Source organism: Carya illinoinensis, chromosome 13, assembly GCF_018687715.1.
Source record: "Carya illinoinensis cultivar Pawnee chromosome 13, C.illinoinensisPawnee_v1, whole genome shotgun sequence".
NCBI classification, from domain to species: domain Eukaryota; kingdom Viridiplantae; phylum Streptophyta; class Magnoliopsida; order Fagales; family Juglandaceae; genus Carya; species Carya illinoinensis.
The window spans coordinates 31,485,216-31,504,365 of NC_056764.1; the positions used below are offsets into that span (position 1 = coordinate 31,485,216).

The window sequence follows — 19,150 nt, forward strand, 5'->3', positions numbered from 1 at the left end:
ACTCCTTCATTGGAATGCTTCTTGCTTTACTGCACAATCTCAACTCTCTAGAATTCTTCTTTCGTTCGAGTCCATGCGTCTGCACTCATGCACACCTTGAGCCAACTGAGCTTCACTCGAGCCACATCCGAGCGAACAATCTGCCTGGTGCCTTTACAGCTTTCAAACCAGACTCCAAAATCCTACAATCACACCAATCTCCAACTGGGAGACTGGTTCTCAACATGCTAGCCTCTATCTCTAGCATGATCCCTTATCATCTATACAATTTTACAGCTCATGTCTTTATCTTAGAATACTAACTAAAGTGATGCATAACTTTAGTTCATCACGTACAGTGCCCTTAATCAACACATCTATATAGGGCAACACATATCCCACTGCACTGGGAATCAATGGTCTCGCACGGACCTTGACACATATTAGAGAACTTGTTGCTGAGGTCTCCATCTCTGATTTGACTGACTCATCCTGCTGCTGCTGTCTTCAGTCGCATGTGCCCATCTTGTGTGCAATCTCCGACTTGCATAATCTCCTTTCTTGCAAGATTTTTCTTCATACCGTAGTTCACTACCTTCATTCAGCAGGATATAATTTAAGGTAGTAACCACCATGGATGTCTGATCGTTTTGGCAGTTATGTGATCATCAACTTTAGGTGTAGACGTCCCTGGAACATCTGACGTTCTATTCCCATCTCTCACAACTTTGCTTCATGTCGTGGTCTAGGGAGATTTCTTCATGTCCTTATCTAATTCACACGACTATTACCACAAGCCAAGACCAATAAATCATTTGTGACCTTCCACGCTCTTTTGAGAAAACACACCTGAATGACTGTTGTCTTCAAGCTGTCTTTAACAGCATTGTGCATTGCAAGAAATACAACGTCTTGTATTTCTTCAATCACCATATTCACAACATCATTCTCAGTTTTCTCCTAATTTTAGCAGTTTCTTGTGGTCTGTCTTGCCACAAACTCGAGATCTTGCCAGAATTTCTTCTGTGTACCTTCTCATCTAGGATAAGATCTCTTCAACTTCGTCTTCTTTGCATAATTACTCATAGCCATTCTCATGACCTCCCAACTTTTTGACCGCAACGCCAAATACTATTGGGCAACAATAGTACCTTCTACCTTTTCTGAAGTTGAACAATTTCTTCATCAGCACTTTGTTATTTGCAACTGGCTTTTCAAAGAAAGCCACAATGAGATCCGATGCGGTTCTCCTCTTAATAACAATATGCTCCATGAATTGTATGACTGCCAAAACCTGCTGATATAACAAGTTAATCAGCATCGTCCAATGATCTGAAGTTTGCTCCTCAAACTTCACGATCCCAACTGGCTTAAATCAAGCTCAAAACAAATGAGTCTGGCACAACTCCAACTGGCTACGATCAAGCCCAAAACAAATGAGTCCGTCACGACTCCGACTGGCTACGATCAAGCCCACAACTGGTCTGCAACTATGAACGGTTTAGATCGAAAGTACCGATGGTGAATCTCAACATTTCCACCGTACCGATGAGTTCGGAATGATCCAAATAGTTTGTCAGCACTATTTGATCATCGCAATGGAACTTCAACTGGCGTGGATCTAGCTCAAAATGATCTACAACACGTGGACGGTTCAGATCGAATGTACCGATGGTGAATCTCAACATTCCAACTATACGGATGAGTCTGGAATGATTCAAATAGTTAGAAACCACTATTTGATCGTTGAAATCGGACTCCGAATGGCTTAGATCTAGCCCAAAATCGATCTGCAACTTTTGGACGGTTCAGATCAGCCTTTCGCTACAGTAGCACGTGGGAGCGCTTGCCTGAGCGTGGTGGCGCGTGGGAGAGTGTATTCCATGCGTCTTCTTCCTCCAGACGCGAGTGGGGGCACGTGGGCGCGTGTTTCCCACTCGTCTTCTTCCTCTGACGCGATTTAGGCGCGTCTGTGCACTCTCCAACTTCCAGGGGCGCGTATGGGCTCCTCCGGCATCCATTTTTGATGCCGTTTGCGGCAACGGATTCTTCTTGATGCGAGGAACATCATTGTGTGGTCAAAAGTTGATTTTAATTAACTTGATTTTTCTAGACAGTACGAAATCAAAGCTCTGATACCAATTGTTGTGCCTCCGGCCTATCCAAAAATCACACAAGACGATAGAGAAATAATATTTAAGTGGTTTGACAACTTGCCTACGTCCACTGAAGCGGAAATTCAATATTTTCAATATGTTTGTACAAAATTACAAACACTCGTGAACAATCTCTATCTCTCAAATGGCACTCCGTTCTGGATTTCCCTAGAACCCAAATTTCGCCCTCAGCCCTCAGCCCTCTGCCCGATCTCTCACCTCAGTGAGGATGATTTTTATCTTCAGAATTCATCTCCTTTTATAGGAGAACCATGGGGGACAAGACACATGCAATTTTCAAGTCTTCTTTCGGTGCAGCTTGATCAAGAACTCTCTTGGTCAATATTTGCTGCAGAATTACGGTAGAGTGGGTGGGTGGCTGGGTAGGTAGCTGCATATGCAAATTCCATTTCATACTTGTGGGGTTTTCCAACATATTGAGGTCCCTAAGACTTCACTTGCCGTGGCTAGTGGCACCGAACTGGTTGAGTGGTACTCTGTTTTGAGATGCAAAAACAGGGTCCTTCGGTGGGGTTGATAACTTCGTTTCAATCAAAATACAATATTTAATGAAGTTTAATTCAAATACGATGTTTGATCCGTAATAACTTTCATACGCTCGTTACATTCATAGTCTACGGACGAATTTAGGCGAATACCGTCAACTTTAACGGGGAAATAACAAAAATCATTGAAACAAGATTTGCCATTTGATCGATAGGCACTTTATGTAGCGTTGAAAATTTTTGGACGAAAGAGTTCTATAAATAGGTCGACAGGAGTCACTGCACGTACAGTACATAAGTCAAAAGGATAAGACTAGAGATCTACACGTACGGACCATTCACAAAAAAGGTTTGTGGAGACCGAGCAACGTGCATGCATGGTTGGCTTTCATTTTCAAGAGCCAAAATGGCAAGTTTTAGCAATATCTCAGCTAGTTGCCAAAAAACCGAGCGCTCCATGCAACCCTTAAACGCACACGAATCGGCACCAAAATCTTCCTTCGTTCGCCCTACCAATATTGTACAAACTCTTCGTTTTTGGAATCATTCTTCTCTCTCTCTCTCTCTCTCTCTCTCTCTCTCTCTCTCAGTTGTCTTTTCTTCGTTCTCTATCCCATAGCAGGCAGGGCTTAAGGCATGGCGATCCCAGCTGTGCTTGTTGTTGTTCCTCTGGGCATAATTCTCATTCTCTCAGGCCTCATTGTCAATCTCATTCAGGTATTTACTGTAATAACCATTTGGTTTTGTTTATGCATGTCAAATTATTTTCCAATATTTTTATTCGTTTGTTTTCGTACGTGTCTTTTGCTACGTATAATTTAGCTTGTTTTCCAGTTTCGGGATTCTTTCGGAAAGACTTTTTCTCATTTTTGTTGTCTTACGTTTGGTAGTTTCTATTTCTATTTCGAATTATTAATAAGATTCTGATTCTACTCCTTCTACCTTGAAGGAAGATTGGTTAATGTTAGACCAAAAAAAAAATAAATAAAAAAATAATAATAATAATAATTAAAAAATAAAAAATAAACGATTACATTGCATCTTTCCTTCTACAAATAAACAGAGCTAGCATTTGAATCAATAATCTGGTCATTGGAAAAAGAATAAAAGAAAATAAAAATATGAATAACTGAGATATTTACTCAACTACTTGCTTGTTGAGATATTTCATGCATGCAGCATGCATGGCATATTGGAAAGTTCCACGGTAATTGAATGGCTCCAACGTGCATGCACTGAATCTTAATGGTATTTGAGTCCTTGAAATGAATTGGAGCTAGCTGATACCACAGCACTGATGCCTGCCGGTTTCATAATGATATGAAAGATCATGACTTGAATTCCTTTTTGGGTTAATTTATATGATATCATATAAATGATAAAGTTGTAAGTTGAAGTATAATTTAGAGGTCACAAAAAAATTACCTTAAATGAGTTTCTTGAAGGAGTTATGAGGCTATGAGCTATAGTGGGTATGCTTGAACAAATTAACTACTGTTCCTAAAATTTCTGCACAAGTTGTAGTGCTGTGGTAGCATTCATGCATATACATTTCTTCTTCAGGCAGTTCTCTACATCCTTGTTCGTCCGATATCAAAAAATATGTATAGAAGGACAAACAAAGTAGTTGCAGAATTGCTGTGGTTAGAGCTTGTATGGCTCTTTGATTGGTGGGCTGGTTTCAAGGTGATTATTTCTTTCTTAAAACTGTTTATTCAATATTTGCTCATTTGAATTCATATTTATTTACATATATATTATTTAAATGCATGCATCCCAGATTGGTTATGTAAGCTTAATTCATAATATATTGACAGGCGATTAGAGAGTTGACAAGCTTAGATTAATTTGTGGGACAAGAAACTATGCCACTGGATATTGTTAGGTTATTCTTATAATTTGAAGAATGCTAAATATGATATATGCTGGCAGCTGAGACAACTTGTACTCCTACTCTCAATTATAAGTTCACAGCACTGTTTGTTTCGTGGGTGCTAGCAAGCTCTGTAGAATTTGTTAGTAATTTTCCAAGATGTTGAATTAAATTATGTCATCACGTATATGTTTTTTCTGTTCATGTACAGATATCCACTTACATGCTACATTAACACTAAAACCACTATAGCTTGAGAGATTGAGAATTTGTTTTGAATCTTGTTATAATCCAAGTGTGTCACATCGATCCAGGGACACACTTGGATTTCCTCACTATTTGCATCTACTAGTGTTTTTATATCCGCATTGCAGTCTAACAAGTTAGACTTTCTGGCTGCAGGTTGAGTTATATACAGATTCCGAAACCTTCCAATTACTGGGTAATATGAAACTTTCCTCGATCTCTACTTTTTATTTTTTTTATTTTTTCCAATTGTGAAAATGGTTGCCAATTTAACATATGGTGAATGACCTTTTATTTGAGATATATTCAGGTAAAGAACATGCACTTCTCATATGCAATCATAGAAGCGACATTGATTGGCTTGTTGGATGGGTCTTGGCTCAGGTGCTTACACTTGAGAACTAGAATCTAGATGCAACTCTCCTACAATATCGTGCCCATAGCTGCCTAATATTTCTATTTTTCAAAATTCTGCTAGAAGCCTAAAAATTGTCTCAATTTATGGAGAAAATTTGGAGTTTCTGATCAGGAGATAATTTGAGTGCATGCCATGTAAGCACCATATCTAGAATAGCTAGTTTAACATCAAAACTCAATTGCTCAACTCATCAAAACACCACTCTTGCCCTCTTCCTTTGTCTAAGAAAAGCACAAGCTTAGGTAAAAGTTGGCTCATGTATCTATTTTTGAAAGTTTTTGTCTAAAGACATTTGTTCCTCATGATGGACTGAATTTATTAAAAAAAACGAAGAAGAAGATGAAAGAAACATAGTACATATAGATTAACATGAGCATGTTGTATGCTCCGTAGTGCATGCACATATATATATATATATATATTATATTGATTTAACATATTTTATGTTAATGTAAAAATACCATGTTGCCATATTCTTACGACAAACCTTAGTTCAATTGAGTAATAAATATGCTTAGAGTCTAGGTTGAAATTGGAACATTATTTTTCATTCATTTTATATAGAAACCATACTTCTTAAAGCATGCATGGTTCACTGCTCCTTTTATTTTTCTTATTGGTGTTAACTATTACAGCGTACCGGCTGCCTCGGTAGTACACTAGCCATCATGAAGAAAGAAGTAAAATGTCTTCCTGTGAGTTCTAATATTCCTTTGCATTGAATTTGAAGAGTGAAAAGTCATGAAAAAATATACCAAAAACAAAAGGATTTCAGTTGAATGTTTATTTTAGCTTTCATTGGCAATTAGCAAATCCAGCTTCATTGATGAAGGTAGTCGCACTCAAGATAATTCATGCAAAGATTTCTAGGCCTTCTGTTTATATTTTAGCGAGGGTGATACCATTGAAAGTATTGTTGGATGTAACTGATGAAGTGAAAGAGAAAACATACTAGTTCTGCCACATTGATTTGACTGAACAATTTGATTGGGAAAAAAAATACATCCTGGACTTCTAGTAGTTGTATCTGAGGAAACTAAAACCTGCCTGAACTGCAATAAGTGCAAAGCGAATTATTTCGTTTATTTAAGTTGAAATTCATTTGCTGGAGGCTGAAAGAACAAAACTCATAAACTTTTACATACCGCTAGTAGATTTTCCTTTGTTTATGTATTGTGAAATTCTGTTACACTTCAACATGTCCCTGTAGTATTGTGAAACTTCCCTATTCCTTATTCAATGCATTACTCATCTACTTTCTTCTCTTTACTGTTGCTAGCTTATGACATATTTACTCCCTCTGCCCCAAATTCTTCTAGATCAATTGAATCATCAAAACCCCCACTGTAGTCCCTGTTGTAATAATTGTTTTGAATCATCCTATCATTAAACTCCAGTGATCGCTCCTCCACAATAAGTTACTTGGAAATTATATTTACTGTCCGGTTTATTCATTGGCAAATCTTTCGACCGGGTTGAATTATTTGCCTACCTTTCTTATTTGAAGTAGCAGGTCATAGTTTATGTGTCTTTTTTATGTTCTTTTAATAAAGGGCTATAGGAAATGGTAAATTTATGCAGATCATAGGTTGGTCAATGTGGTTTTCTGACTACGTTTTTCTGGAAAGAAGCTGGGCCAAGGATAAAGGCACATTGCAGGTATCCCTTTGATTCGTTTGAAAGAACACGAATACATCAGGATTGAATGGTGTGTCACATTTATATCCTATATGGTTCTTTGCTGCAGTCAGGTTTTCAAAAACTGGAGGATTTTTCCTTGCCTTTTTGGTTGGCTCTTTTTGTGGAGGGAACTCGCTACACAGAGGAAAAGTTACTAGCAGCTCAGAGGTATGCTGCTTCAAGAGGATTGCCTGTTCCTAGGAACGTTTTGATTCCCCGAACTAAGGTGAATTTAGTATAAAATTTTCCTAAGATTTTCATACTAACTAATTCTTTGGTCATATAGTGTCTGTTGTTTGCTCTGTAAAAGTTTTTACAGGAATTTTCCTTTTAGGCTGGGGCTATTGTAATTGGTCTGTTATTTTATTTTTCCCTTGTAGAAAGAAGGGAAAATACTTTAATTGCAAAAAGAAATGAAATCTAATCTGAAATTAGCTATAAGCCATGTGGGTTAGAAAATTACTGGTACATCTAATGGCATGTGGATTTTGCCATTTATTCTTTTGTCTTCATTTGTTTTTCTTGTCATCTCATATATCTACCTTTGACATTGCCTTAAATTTCTCTCAGGGTTTTGTTTCAGCTGTAACGCATATGCGCTCGTTTGTTCCAGCAATTTATGATTGTACAGTGGCCGTTTCCAAAAACCAGCCTCGACCTACAATGTTGGGAATATGTAGAAGACAATCTTCTGTGGTATGAAGATAAAAACCAGACTACTACTTCATTTAACAGCTTAATATTACTTGATAGTACTGTAGTGGATTCATTGATTCATTTACCAATGTTGAAATCATATGACCAGATAGGGGTCAAGTTTTTATGCTCATCTTAGCCCAGCAGAAACGGCAAAGAAATTCCTGTAACTGACATGCACAGACTGAGTCCTGGGTTTGTTTCTAGTAGCGCACACAAGATGGATACTTTGATCTAAAAAGGCTGGTTTGGAAATTGGGACCAGAATGGTGAGAATATTATCTTCCAATTAATAATTGGTGTCACTTTTTTCTTTTACAGATGAAGGTGCAAATCAGGAGACATCCAATGCAGGAGTTGCCAGAAACAGCTGATGGCATTGGACAATGGTGTAAAGATCAATTTGTTACAAAGGTATGGACATTGATGTTTCAATATAATTGTTGAGATGTTTGAGCTAGATTTGCTGGAAAATTCTTTAGTGGACCAATCTGAATCTACCTCGTGCATGCTTTATTTTATATTGCTAATCTTACCAGCCATCATTCTAGGTTTCTTTTTTAATTAATGTATATAATATATATTCACTTTTTCTTTATTTCTTTCTTCATTTTTCTCAAACCTTCCAGGATGCTGTATTGGAGAGATACTTTTGTATGGACTCTTTCAGTGACTTACCTCAGCACGACATTGGTCGACCAAAAAAATCTTTCTTTGTAAGATACCCTTCTAATAATTTAAAGAAAATTAATGATAGCATCCGTTTTCTCAATCTATAATCTCATTTTGTTTTGCAAATAGGTTGTCATATCTTGGATATGTGTCCTTGTATATGGTATAACCAAACTCTTTCAATGGTCTTCTCTCCTATCCTCATGGGAAGGCATTGCATTTTCAGCCATATTCTTGGTCCTCGTTACCATTGTTATGCAAATTCTCATCCAATCCTCTGAGTCCGAGCATTCTACCCCTGTCAATACAGTGACACAAGACCCAATGGAAGAGCGGCTTCTTCAGAAATAATTACTCAATTATCTGTAGCTATTTCTTCTGTGATCAGAAAACTCTTCTGATATCATCCTTGGAATTGGTCAATCTACCTATTCCCCTGTTAAATATGGTTTGAAAAATGTAGTATATATGCATAGCTTACATGTGAGTCTGTTGAGCCTACCAATAGAGGTTAAAACTCTTTCACCTTGTATGATTAGCATTACAGAACCTTGTTTTCAGTGCATAAAAGCAGTGGTGATTAGTTAAAAATCTGGAATGCAATATTTACAGCTGCTATTTTCTGCCATCCATCAGGTCTTATTAAGGCAACCCTCGACTTACTGAGGCAGCCCTTATAATGGACAATCCATTATTTATGCCACAGATTGCGTTTGTAATGCAGTTACAAACAAAAACCAATTAACACTGTTTTTCCCCAACTATACAGGATAGACTTTGGATGTGCAGCATTAATAAAGGAAACCCAGCAATCAGAAATTCTCAAAAACCAGAACAAACTTTTCCCTTTTATTATTATTATTATTATTATTACTCTCATTTTCTCTGCCTATACAGTATTGAACCCATTAGGCCCCCTTTCCTATGCAGTGGCAAATTGAAGCCATATGCAAGTGAAATGGGTCCAGAGAACTGTCATGTTTGAGAAGTATACATCTATGCTTTAATTCTTTACAAGTGAAAGTTTAGTTAGAATTTTTTTTACCCATAAGAAGTACAATATGCTATTTCTAGCTATCTAAGCTAGTCAGCTTCATGTGCTTCAAGTGCTGCAGTTCTCCAAGTTCATTTACTTATTTCTTAACCCGATCTCTACTGCTCAGCCTGTGAAAACTTTGTCCGGTAGTCAAGACTACCAAAATGGATACTACTCGCTTGTTCCACCTATCGCTGTTTAATATAGAACAAACATCTTCTTTAGGTTCACTGGAGATGGCAGCAAAACCACCTTCCCACATTCTTCTCACTGGGTCCACCTACATTCTTTTCTAGCTCATCAAGTTTGTGTTCAGCCTCGTTATCAATTTCGCTCTGCAACTCCAAAGTTTCATCAAGCTCTCTTTGCACCTCATCCACCCGCTGATGTTCCTCTTCCCGTTCCTGCTTACTTGGACCAACATCTTCACCAGGTTCAGAGGAGATTACAGGCACATCATCTGCAACATTTTCCATAATCTTTGCTTTTCCAGCAAGGCGGTTTCGTTCAGCCTCATCCTCAAAATTTATTTCATCAACCTTTCTTTGCACCTCCTCATCCCCATGCTGAAGTTCCCCTTCCTGTTCCTGCTCACTTGGATCAAGTTCAACACCTTCACCACCAGGTTCATAGGAAATTACAGGCACATCCTCTGCAACATTTTCAATAATTTTTGCTTTTTCAGCAAGGCGCTTTCGTCCAGCCTCATCCTTTCTTTGCACCTCCTCATCCCCATGCTGAAGTTCCCCTTCCTGTTCCAGGTCACTTGGATCAAGTTCAACACCTTCACCACCAGGTTCATAGGAAATTACAGGCACATCCTCTGCAACATTTTCAATAATTTTTGCTTTTTCAGCAAGGCGCTTTCGTCTAGCCTCATCCTCAAATTTAAAATAAAACTCCAAAGCTTCATCAAGCTTTCTTTGCAGCTCCTCATCCCCACACTGAAGTTCCCCTTTCTGTTTCTGCTCACTTGGACCAACACCTTCACCAGGTTCAGAGGAGACTAGAGGCACCTCCTCTACAACATATTCCTCAATCTTTGCTTTTTCAGAACGGAGCTTTCTTTTAACCTCTTCCTCAAATTTCAAATAAATCTCCAATGCTTTATCAACCTTTCTTTGCACCTCCTCACCCTCGAGCTGAAATTTTTCTTCGTGTTCCAGCTCACTTGGATCAACATTTTCGCCAGGTCTTGAGGAGATAACAGGTACATCCTCTGCAACATTTTCCATAATTTTTGCTTTTTCAGCAAGGCGCTTTTGTTTACCATCGGCCTCTAATTTGGTCTGAAACTCCAAAGCTTCATCAATCTTTCTTTGTACCTCCTCATCCTCATGGTGAAGTTCCTCTTCCTTCCCCTGCTCCATTGGACCAACATCTTCGCTAAGTTTGGAGGAGACAACATGCACATCCTCCGCAACATTTTCAGCACTGGTTCCCCCCACGATCTTTGCTTTTTCAGCAAGGCGCTTTTGTTTAGCCTCATCCTCGAACTTCCTCTGAAACTCCAAAACTTCCTCAAGCTTTCTTTCTACCTCCATATCCTCACGCTGAAGTTCCTCTTCCTGTTCCTGCTTACTTGGACCAACATCTTCCTGTTCCCGTTGCTCCAATTCATCCGGGCTTATGGGAATCTCACTGAAGCAAAACAAAAATGAAAACACATTGAGCTTTACAGGAAAATGTGAACACTCACGCTGACAAATTTTAAGCAATGTACATGTGTTTTAGCAAAAAAGAAAGGAAGTTTCACAAAGCAATTATGGTGGTAAAAACAAAACAAAGACTTACTATTGTTCGACATTTTTGGGATTAAAGGGATGCCGGTCCTCACTACCACCAGTTCCCTACAATACAGGTGTTAAGAAATCAGTTTACACAAAAGATTTAATACACAAGAACGCTAATTGACATGATAGAAAGAAATAGAACAAAACCAGTAATTCAAACCTCAGAATTCTTTGCCTTGCTATGATATTTTCCCTTCTTTTTGCGCTTTGACTTTCCCTCTCCTTTTTTTGAACCAACACCTCCTTTATCAGTGTTTTTCTTGACATCGACAGCAAGCTCTGCTGACAGAGATTCTGCTGCAGTAGTAGGCTTCTCTGCAGCATCTTTGTCAGCCATATCCTGTAAGCGTTCTTCTTCCTGTTCCTGCTTACTTGGACCAACATGTTCACCAACATTTTCTTGTTCCCCTTGCTCCAATTCATCCGGGCTTATGGGGATGTCATTGAAGCATAACAAAAATGAAAACACATTGAGCTTTACAGAAAAATGTGGACACTCACGCTGACAAATTTTAAGCAATGTACACGTGTTTTAGCAAAAGAGAAAGAGAGGAAGTTTCACAATGCAATTGTGCTAGGAAAAACAAAACAAAGACTTACTATTGTTCCATATTTTTGGGATTAAATGGATGCCGCTCCTCACTGCCACCAGTTCCCTACAATTAAGAAATCAGTTTACACAAAAGATTCAATACACAAGAACGCTAATTGACACGATAGAAAGAAATAGAACAAAACCAGTAATTCAGACCTCAGAATTTTTGGCCTTGCTGTGATATTTTCCCTTCTTTTTACGCTTTGACTTTCCGTCTCCTTTTTTCGAACCAACACCTCCTTTATCAGTGTTTTTCTTGGCATCGACGGCAAGCTCTGCTAACAGAGCTTCTGCTGCAGTACTAGACTTCTCTGCAGCATCTTTGTCAACCATATCCTGTAGGCGTGCCTAGAAAGCAGAAATTCATCCCAAAACCATAAACACATTGACCGACAAGAAGTTAGACGTCCCTATGAAGCCAACACAAACCTGCACAAATGACTTCAACAGGGGAACGATAATGAACCGATAGTCATGAACTAAAACGCTCCAAATTTTCTTCCCCGTCTGCCCGAGGGCGAATTTAGTCGCTAGGATTATGACATCAAGTCTGTAAACCTGAAACACTTGACTTTGTGAGACAAAAAGGGAACAAAAATATCTCATTTTATCTTCATGTTAATTTTGAATATTATATAGTTCAAAAAGCAACACATCACACCCAAGAACCACAGAGAAAACATGAATTTTCCCAAATAACTTGGAACAATTCACATGTTCGTAAATCAATTAAACACAGAGATATAGATTGTATAAGTAGCCTTCACCGAGAAAAAGATAGGAATAAATTAGTAGTTTACCATTACCCACCTCTCGAGATATATGTTCCCTCTGATTCTGAATTGCTTTGTTTATGTCAGAGTCTGCTTGTGCTTCTTCTAGAATACCAAGTATGATATCCATCTCATTGCTTGTGCTATCTATCGCAGCATCACCCTCCATCTCAAGCTCCTTCTTCCTCTTCGACAATAGAGACTCAAAACTCTGTGGGTCGTAATCTGGAATTAGTTCCCTTTTCCTATTTTCCTCGACACATATTCTCTCAACACTAAGCAATGTGTTCTCGTATCTCAAAATCCTGAGTTTTCTGGCTAACATTAACTGCTCACGAAACAATTCCGTCTCAAGGATCTTCATCAAATCCTTTCCCTGACTTTTGGTGGGTTCTCTCATACTTGTCCATTCCTTCCACTGCTCCCCAATTTTAGGAACTCCAACGCATAATTCATATACAATAGCGTCACTATCTGCAGACAGCTCTGCCTCATCATTACCACAATCCTCCGCAATAGTTGAAGCCACTGCTATCCCATCATCCGGGGCATCAATCCGTCCTCGCAGCAATCGCTCATCCAGATGGAGGCAAGAGAAGTCGCTGCTGAAAACAATCCTCTCTTTAATGCAAGGTCCCTGATAACCTACCGATTCTTCTATCGAGAAACGCTCACAAAGTAAACGCAACGGGCAAGCACCAGCCAGATCTTCCAAGCAATCAAGAACGTGTTCAAGTTCCGGCACTTCCAATAAGCATATCGAGCGGAGTGTCTGGTGCAGTCCATGATCCTCGAGAATCGATCTTGGGATGCGATTTTGCAGCATGTCCATTGTCATGGTCAGAAGCATGGTGAGATGGCTAGAAGCAAGACAATTTATTTGCATAAACATTTGCAGGCATGAGCGAATTTTCTCGATGATATCAGCGCGCTTTCTATCATCACAATAAGGCCACTGACTAACAGTAAAACCTTCAGAGCCATTATCTGCAGTAGACGGCAGGTCTTCCATAATCTTGGCCGCAGAAATAGAATCCACAGGCTTCCATACATCAGCTTGAAGCATGTTATGTGCCAAGTCAGGAGCTAATAATTCCGGAGCAGCGGATTGTATGTTCTCGTACAGGGGAGCTACATGCATATTCCCAATGTGGTCCAAATTGGATTCATCGACCGAAAACCTTTCTTCGCAACAACAACACTCCCAAAACTTCCATTTCTTTGTCACTTTAGCGAAATCTATCGCTTCCACCAAAGCCTCCTTCACCATCGCCAGCTTGTTCTTATCCAAATACGCTATGAGATCTTCTATTCCTATAGTGAATAATTCCTTCCTCTCTTTGATATCCATGTTGTTCCAGTAAGTCCTGACTCGACCTGTATTGCCGACGCTGGACATCAGTTTCTTGAGATTTTGTTTCTTTCTCTTCTCCGTGAACCGATCATCCCCCGAGGCTCGACTCGACGCTGGAAATTTGACCTTCAGCGGCATCGGATCTGTGATCTCTTTCCTTAACCGTTCCATGTTTTCAAAACCCTTTTTTATGCCCGACAGAAGATCATTCTCTACAAGCTTCTTCAACCAGTCCTTACTATTTCCACCTCCAAGAAGACTGATCCTCGTCTTGGCCTTCTCGATGACCATTACGAAGGCCTTTCTCACCGACAAGACTCGCTCAGCCTTGGTCTTTCCCAAGCGACCCTCGAGGGGGTCCGCTGGGTTTTTTAACATCAAAGCGTTCTCGCAATGCCGGATTACTTCTTCGTAATTGGAAACTGAACTAGGGGAGGCGATCTCCGTCAGCTCGAAAAGCGTGGTGACGTTCAGTCTAGCGCAGGAGATGGAGTTCGGTGCCACAGCGAGGGCAAGGCCTGCGAACTCGGCCGCTTTCTTCAGGTATTCAACCTTGAACTTATAGTCTCTGATCAAGGAAGCGGCTCTGTAGCAAATGACGTTTCGGGTGCAGTGTAGAAGCGCCGAATCCGGGTAGCGGGAAATGGCGTCATCGACGAGCTCCAAGGCTCTGGCATGGTCCCCAAACATGACAGCACCGACGGCCCCCTCGTATTCACCCCGATACATGGCCGGAGAATCATCGGACAGAGGCGGATCGGGGGATGAAGACGGTGCAGGGGACGCTTGTTTGTGGCGCGAGGCAGGGGAAAAATTCTTGTGGGCCATATTCTTGGAGGGAAATTGAGAAAAAAGCGGGGGGTTTTTAAATTTTTTTTTAAAAAATTAAAATAATGAGTTTGGATTAGTAAATAGGTTAATAAAATCCGATGAGAAACTTATCCATTTATTTTTCGAAAAATTTGCATCTCATGTAATTAAATTAATTTATATAAATATTAGTTTTAATTCTATAATAAAATAAAATATCAAGTAATTACATTTTAAAAACACTTAATAATTACTCTTTTACTTTTTTATCTTTATTTATCTATTTATTAATAGATAATATAAAAGAGTGCGTGATAGTTTTAAGCATTAAAATTATATCTATCATTACTTAACTATAAATCAACTTTTAAGAGATTAATAGTAGAGAGAGAAGCTCCTCCATCTCTCTAGAACAACTAAGGCCGAGTTTCATCTGAGGGAGGTGGGAGCCTAGCCATCTCTATGTTTCCCTCTTAGTTTTAAGGTCTTTTCCTGTTCCTTTTTTCTGTTTGTGTGTTTTTACGTTTACAAGAAAGTGTTAGTTTGGAGGTGGAAGCCATCCTCCCGGTCAAGGAGCCCGAAGCCATCCTTCCTTTTATATCTCGTAGTGGGCGGAGTGATGCTTGCACGGTGGTGAAGGAGGGCCTCGACGTTGTTCTTGGCCGTGGTCATGGTATGGGCCTCGACATTCGGGGATGCTTTTAATAAGAGCTGCTCTGTCTTGTTTTTGCTGAGTTTTTTGCTCTGTTTGAAAGACCATCACAAGGCCTGGGTCCGTGTCCTTACCCATATCATTTCACCCAGTTTGGGCGGAGAGTCATTCTCGGTGGGAAATGGAATTTTCGGATATGTATGGCCGGCGTCCCTGACCATGTGGTGTTGGTCTTCTGAGGGGATGGCAGCGGGTTCACGGTGTGGCTCGGTCAGTTGCTGTTCGGGAGATGGACATTTGCTTACTGTTTTGGGGTGCTTCTCCATGGGGTATTTATACTCTGTTTTAACCATGGAAAACAGAGGTTTTTTTGGGGGATGCATGCCGAGCGGTATGGAGGGGATAAAGCATCTTTGGGGTGGAATCTGGCATGAGTTCATGGTGGATGTTTTTGGGGATGATGGTCGAAGCTTTTTTGAATCAAAGTCAGGCGGTTTTGTTTGTTTTTCTTCTTTTATTTCTTGCATTAAATCTGGTTAGTCTAGTTGGTTTTTGTGTGTGTATGGAATAAAGCTCTCGGTGGCTCTGCGCATGAGGTCTGAACGAAGAGGAGGAGGTTGTTTGGCCTCTGGGCTTCGGTGCATAAACGAAGTTGAAGATGTGCATGTGCATGTGAGAGGAGATGGCGACGGGGCTGGTTTTTCCTGGGCATGGGCAGCAACGGGCATGGGCACGGAAACGAGCATATGCAACAGATAATTGTTCTGTTAGTGGAGAGAACGTTGCAGTCAGTGGGTTAGAGTAGCACAGAGTATACGGTGCAGTTAGTGGGGTTGGGTAGTGATGTACTATGCTACTTCGTTTTACTTTTTCAGTTACGGTTGTTAGTAGATTTTATTAGGGTAATGGAAATAAATTGAAATAGATTATTCCCTTTCCTCTTTTGGAGGAATAGGGTAGTGAGTCCCTTTCCTCTTTTAGAGGAGTAGGGTAGTGAGTCCCTTTCCTCTTTTGGAGGAGTAGGGTAGTGAGTCCTTTCCCTCTTTTGGAGGGTGGGAGTGGTGTGGATTGGTGTCTCATAGACAAGTCGAGATGGATATCTCTGTTTATACAGAGTCTCGCATCTCAAAAGGGCTGTGTCATCAGAGAGTTTCAAAAGTTTTTTAGACAGTGTCCGTCACTTATTGTGTGCGGGGGAGCTTAAAACAGATGAGTAGTTGGCTTGTAATCAGGGTTGGTATCCAAACTTATTGGTCACAGCTGTAACTTTCTTCATTCAGGAATTGAATTGAAGTCTATTTCAAAAAAAAAAAAAAATCAAGAGTTGATATTTTTGCTTGCACAATTTTACTCTAGATTGAGATTAAAATTATATTGCTCATGACATTCACGAATAACATTACTAATTTCATGGGCTAAAAGGATTATCACAAGTATTTCTTGAGAAAATCGTGACAAGCACCTCATAGGAACCTATCATTTAGGGATGTTTGAATTTAAAAATATGTCTTCTTAACTCATTTTATCATTATAATTTTTTAAAATTTTTACATAAAATATAATAAATAATATAATTTTTTTAAATTTTAAAAAAATAATATTAAAAAATAATATTAAAAAACATAATAAATATTAGATGATGAATGACAATAAATAGGCAAGAGGGCGAGCAAAGAACGAACAAGCAACAAACTAGGTAAGCCCACGAGCTAAAATTTTATTGAAGTTGGCTAACAACTTTAATTAAGCTATAAGTCCAAAAGTCTTGTTTCAAGCCCGTTAAGGTTTAGTGGATGATTTTGGAGGGTATTCTTAGGCAAATATTTATAGAGGCTCAATTGAGGTTTTTGAATTGGTCACAAGCCTAAGATTTATTATGTTGAATTTTTGAATTTTTATTAGACTCAATACTTGGGTTAAAGTCTAGTTAATATTTATGAACCAAGTAGACCGTATTTAATTGGTGACAGGCCCAATAATTAATTCAAAAGTCTAAAAGTATTAGATTATTTTAGACTCAAGACTAGGCCTGTTAAAATTTATTGACTACTAGTCCTATGAAAATATGAGCAAGCCTAAGTGATTATTTGGATAATTAGAAGTGACCCATTTGTTAGACCCAAAACTAGTGAAAAGCCCAAACTCACTTTCAAAAATCATCAAATCTAGACTATATACCGGTTTTATATTTTTTAAAATAGATTATATATTAGTTATCCTCCTAAATCGGTATTCTGGTTTTATTGATTTTCGGTCCAGTTTGATTTGATTTTTCGATTTTAATATATTATATTGTATATTATATAATATATATTTATATATATAATATAGTATTAATACTAAAGTGATAATATATTGTACGTAGTATATTATAATATATATTATAATTGTATTATAGACTATAATGATATATTATAATATATAATATAGTGATATAATATGGTATATTATAATATATAGTGATATATCCATGAAGCTAATTAACAAAGCAAAAACTTCTTCTCTCTAGAGGCTTGAGAAAACCTCCTAAAGAAGCGCCAACAGGGAGGTGGGAGCCTTGGCTCCCTCCTCCCCTCCCCCCCTCCTCCCCTCTCTTTTTTCTGCTTTATTTTTCTGTTTTGCTAGCTAGTTTTTCTCTGGTTTCCTGGTTCTTAGAATAAGTTTGCTTGGTGAGGGACTGTGGTGATACGGTGGCTCTGCGCATAGGCCAAACTCCCGGTGGCTCATTCCCCTCTCTCCCCCTTTTTTTCGGCTGATGAAAGAGTTGAAAAGTAGTGATGGCCACGCACGAGAAGTGGTCAGAGGAGTGAACGGAGAAAGAAAGAAAGTGACGGAGGTTCTCGATCGGTTGCTCCCGGTCGGGTTTCTTGAAAACGCTCTGGTTCCAGAGCTTAAAACAGAGCATATAACAGAGTAGTTTTCTTGAAAATGCTTTGGCTATAGATGTGGCTGGCCTGCCCAGCACACGGCTGTGATGACCCGCTTTTAAGTGTATTTTCGCTGAAATAATTGTTTTTATTTTAATTAATATATCAGTTATTTATTTTAATTTATTTGCGTTTTAAAATTGGGTTTTAATTTAATTTAATTTATTTGAGGTTGTGTTTCATTTCTTTAAGTTGTTTTGTGGTTTTTAATCTTTTTGGCGGTTTAGTTTCGTTTTCCGGAATGAGAATTGGACCTCATTTCTGTTCACATCTTTTTTTCCTTTTTCTCTTTTTTTCATTTTTTCTTTTTCCCTTCTTTTCTTTTTCCTTTCTTTTTCTTTTTTCTTCTTTTTCTTTTTTTCTTTTCTTCTCCCGCTCGACCGAACCCCGCCCCCCGTGCTCTCTCTCTCCTCCCTCTCCCTCACGCCGGCGTCCCCTTCTCTCTACCAGACCGCCGCCGTCCGGCCACCAATCGACCTCCCACCGGTCCCATTCTCTTCCTCTCCCTCCGGTGCACCACCCCTCCAAAGCCCACCCCCAACCGGCCGGCCATTTGGCCGGAAAAAGCCCAGCAAAGCCGCACGGTTTTGGCCCCGATCCGCCGTCGTCGCTCCACCTCCGGCCACCATTTCTTCACCACTTCATCACCGGTCCCTTGCCGTCCTAACCCACCCATTTCCGGCCTCCAACGACCACCGGAACAGCTCCTACGAGCTTAGTTTCCGTTTTGGGTAATCCGGCCATTTCCGGCGATTCCGCCGCCACCCACGGCCAACCACCACTTCCAATAGCTTCACAACCATCCCTAGACCTTTCCCTATCAATTTCGTGTCCTAGTTTGTCCCCGTTCAAAAGTGGGTTTTTCAAACCCACGGCCACAGTGAATTTTCACTGTGACGTTGCTGTTTTTCCGCCGTTTGCAACACCGCTTGTTTTCTAAAATTGCCATATAGCGCTGTAAGTATTTTCCAAACCCTATTTTCA

The 19,150-nt window shown here is 39.5% G+C and overlaps 2 protein-coding genes across 2 annotated transcripts; one reads left to right on the forward strand and one right to left on the reverse strand.

The window, feature by feature from the left end:
- Positions 1-3,163: 3,163 nt before the first annotated feature.
- LOC122292813 (1-acyl-sn-glycerol-3-phosphate acyltransferase 3-like) lies at positions 3,164-8,854 on the forward strand. The gene is made up of 11 exons (XM_043101335.1): positions 3,164-3,358; positions 4,205-4,327; positions 4,917-4,956; positions 5,071-5,144; positions 5,814-5,873; positions 6,760-6,837; positions 6,926-7,084; positions 7,429-7,554; positions 7,876-7,968; positions 8,184-8,270; positions 8,356-8,854. Exons 1-11 carry the CDS (start codon positions 3,278-3,280, stop codon positions 8,575-8,577), a joined length of 1,143 nt encoding a protein of 380 aa, XP_042957269.1. The 5' UTR covers positions 3,164-3,277; the 3' UTR covers positions 8,578-8,854.
- A 198-nt stretch (positions 8,855-9,052) lies between these two features.
- Positions 9,053-14,629, reverse strand: LOC122291481. Its single transcript, XM_043099213.1, has 7 exons — positions 12,461-14,629; positions 12,080-12,208; positions 11,807-11,998; positions 11,656-11,711; positions 11,216-11,483; positions 11,057-11,112; positions 9,053-10,903 (listed from the first exon to the last, which is right to left on the reverse strand). The coding sequence occupies exons 1-7, from the start codon at positions 14,603-14,605 to the stop codon at positions 9,490-9,492; spliced, it is 4,260 nt and encodes a 1,419-aa protein (XP_042955147.1). The 5' UTR covers positions 14,606-14,629; the 3' UTR covers positions 9,053-9,489.
- Between the last annotated feature and the right edge of the window lie 4,521 nt (positions 14,630-19,150).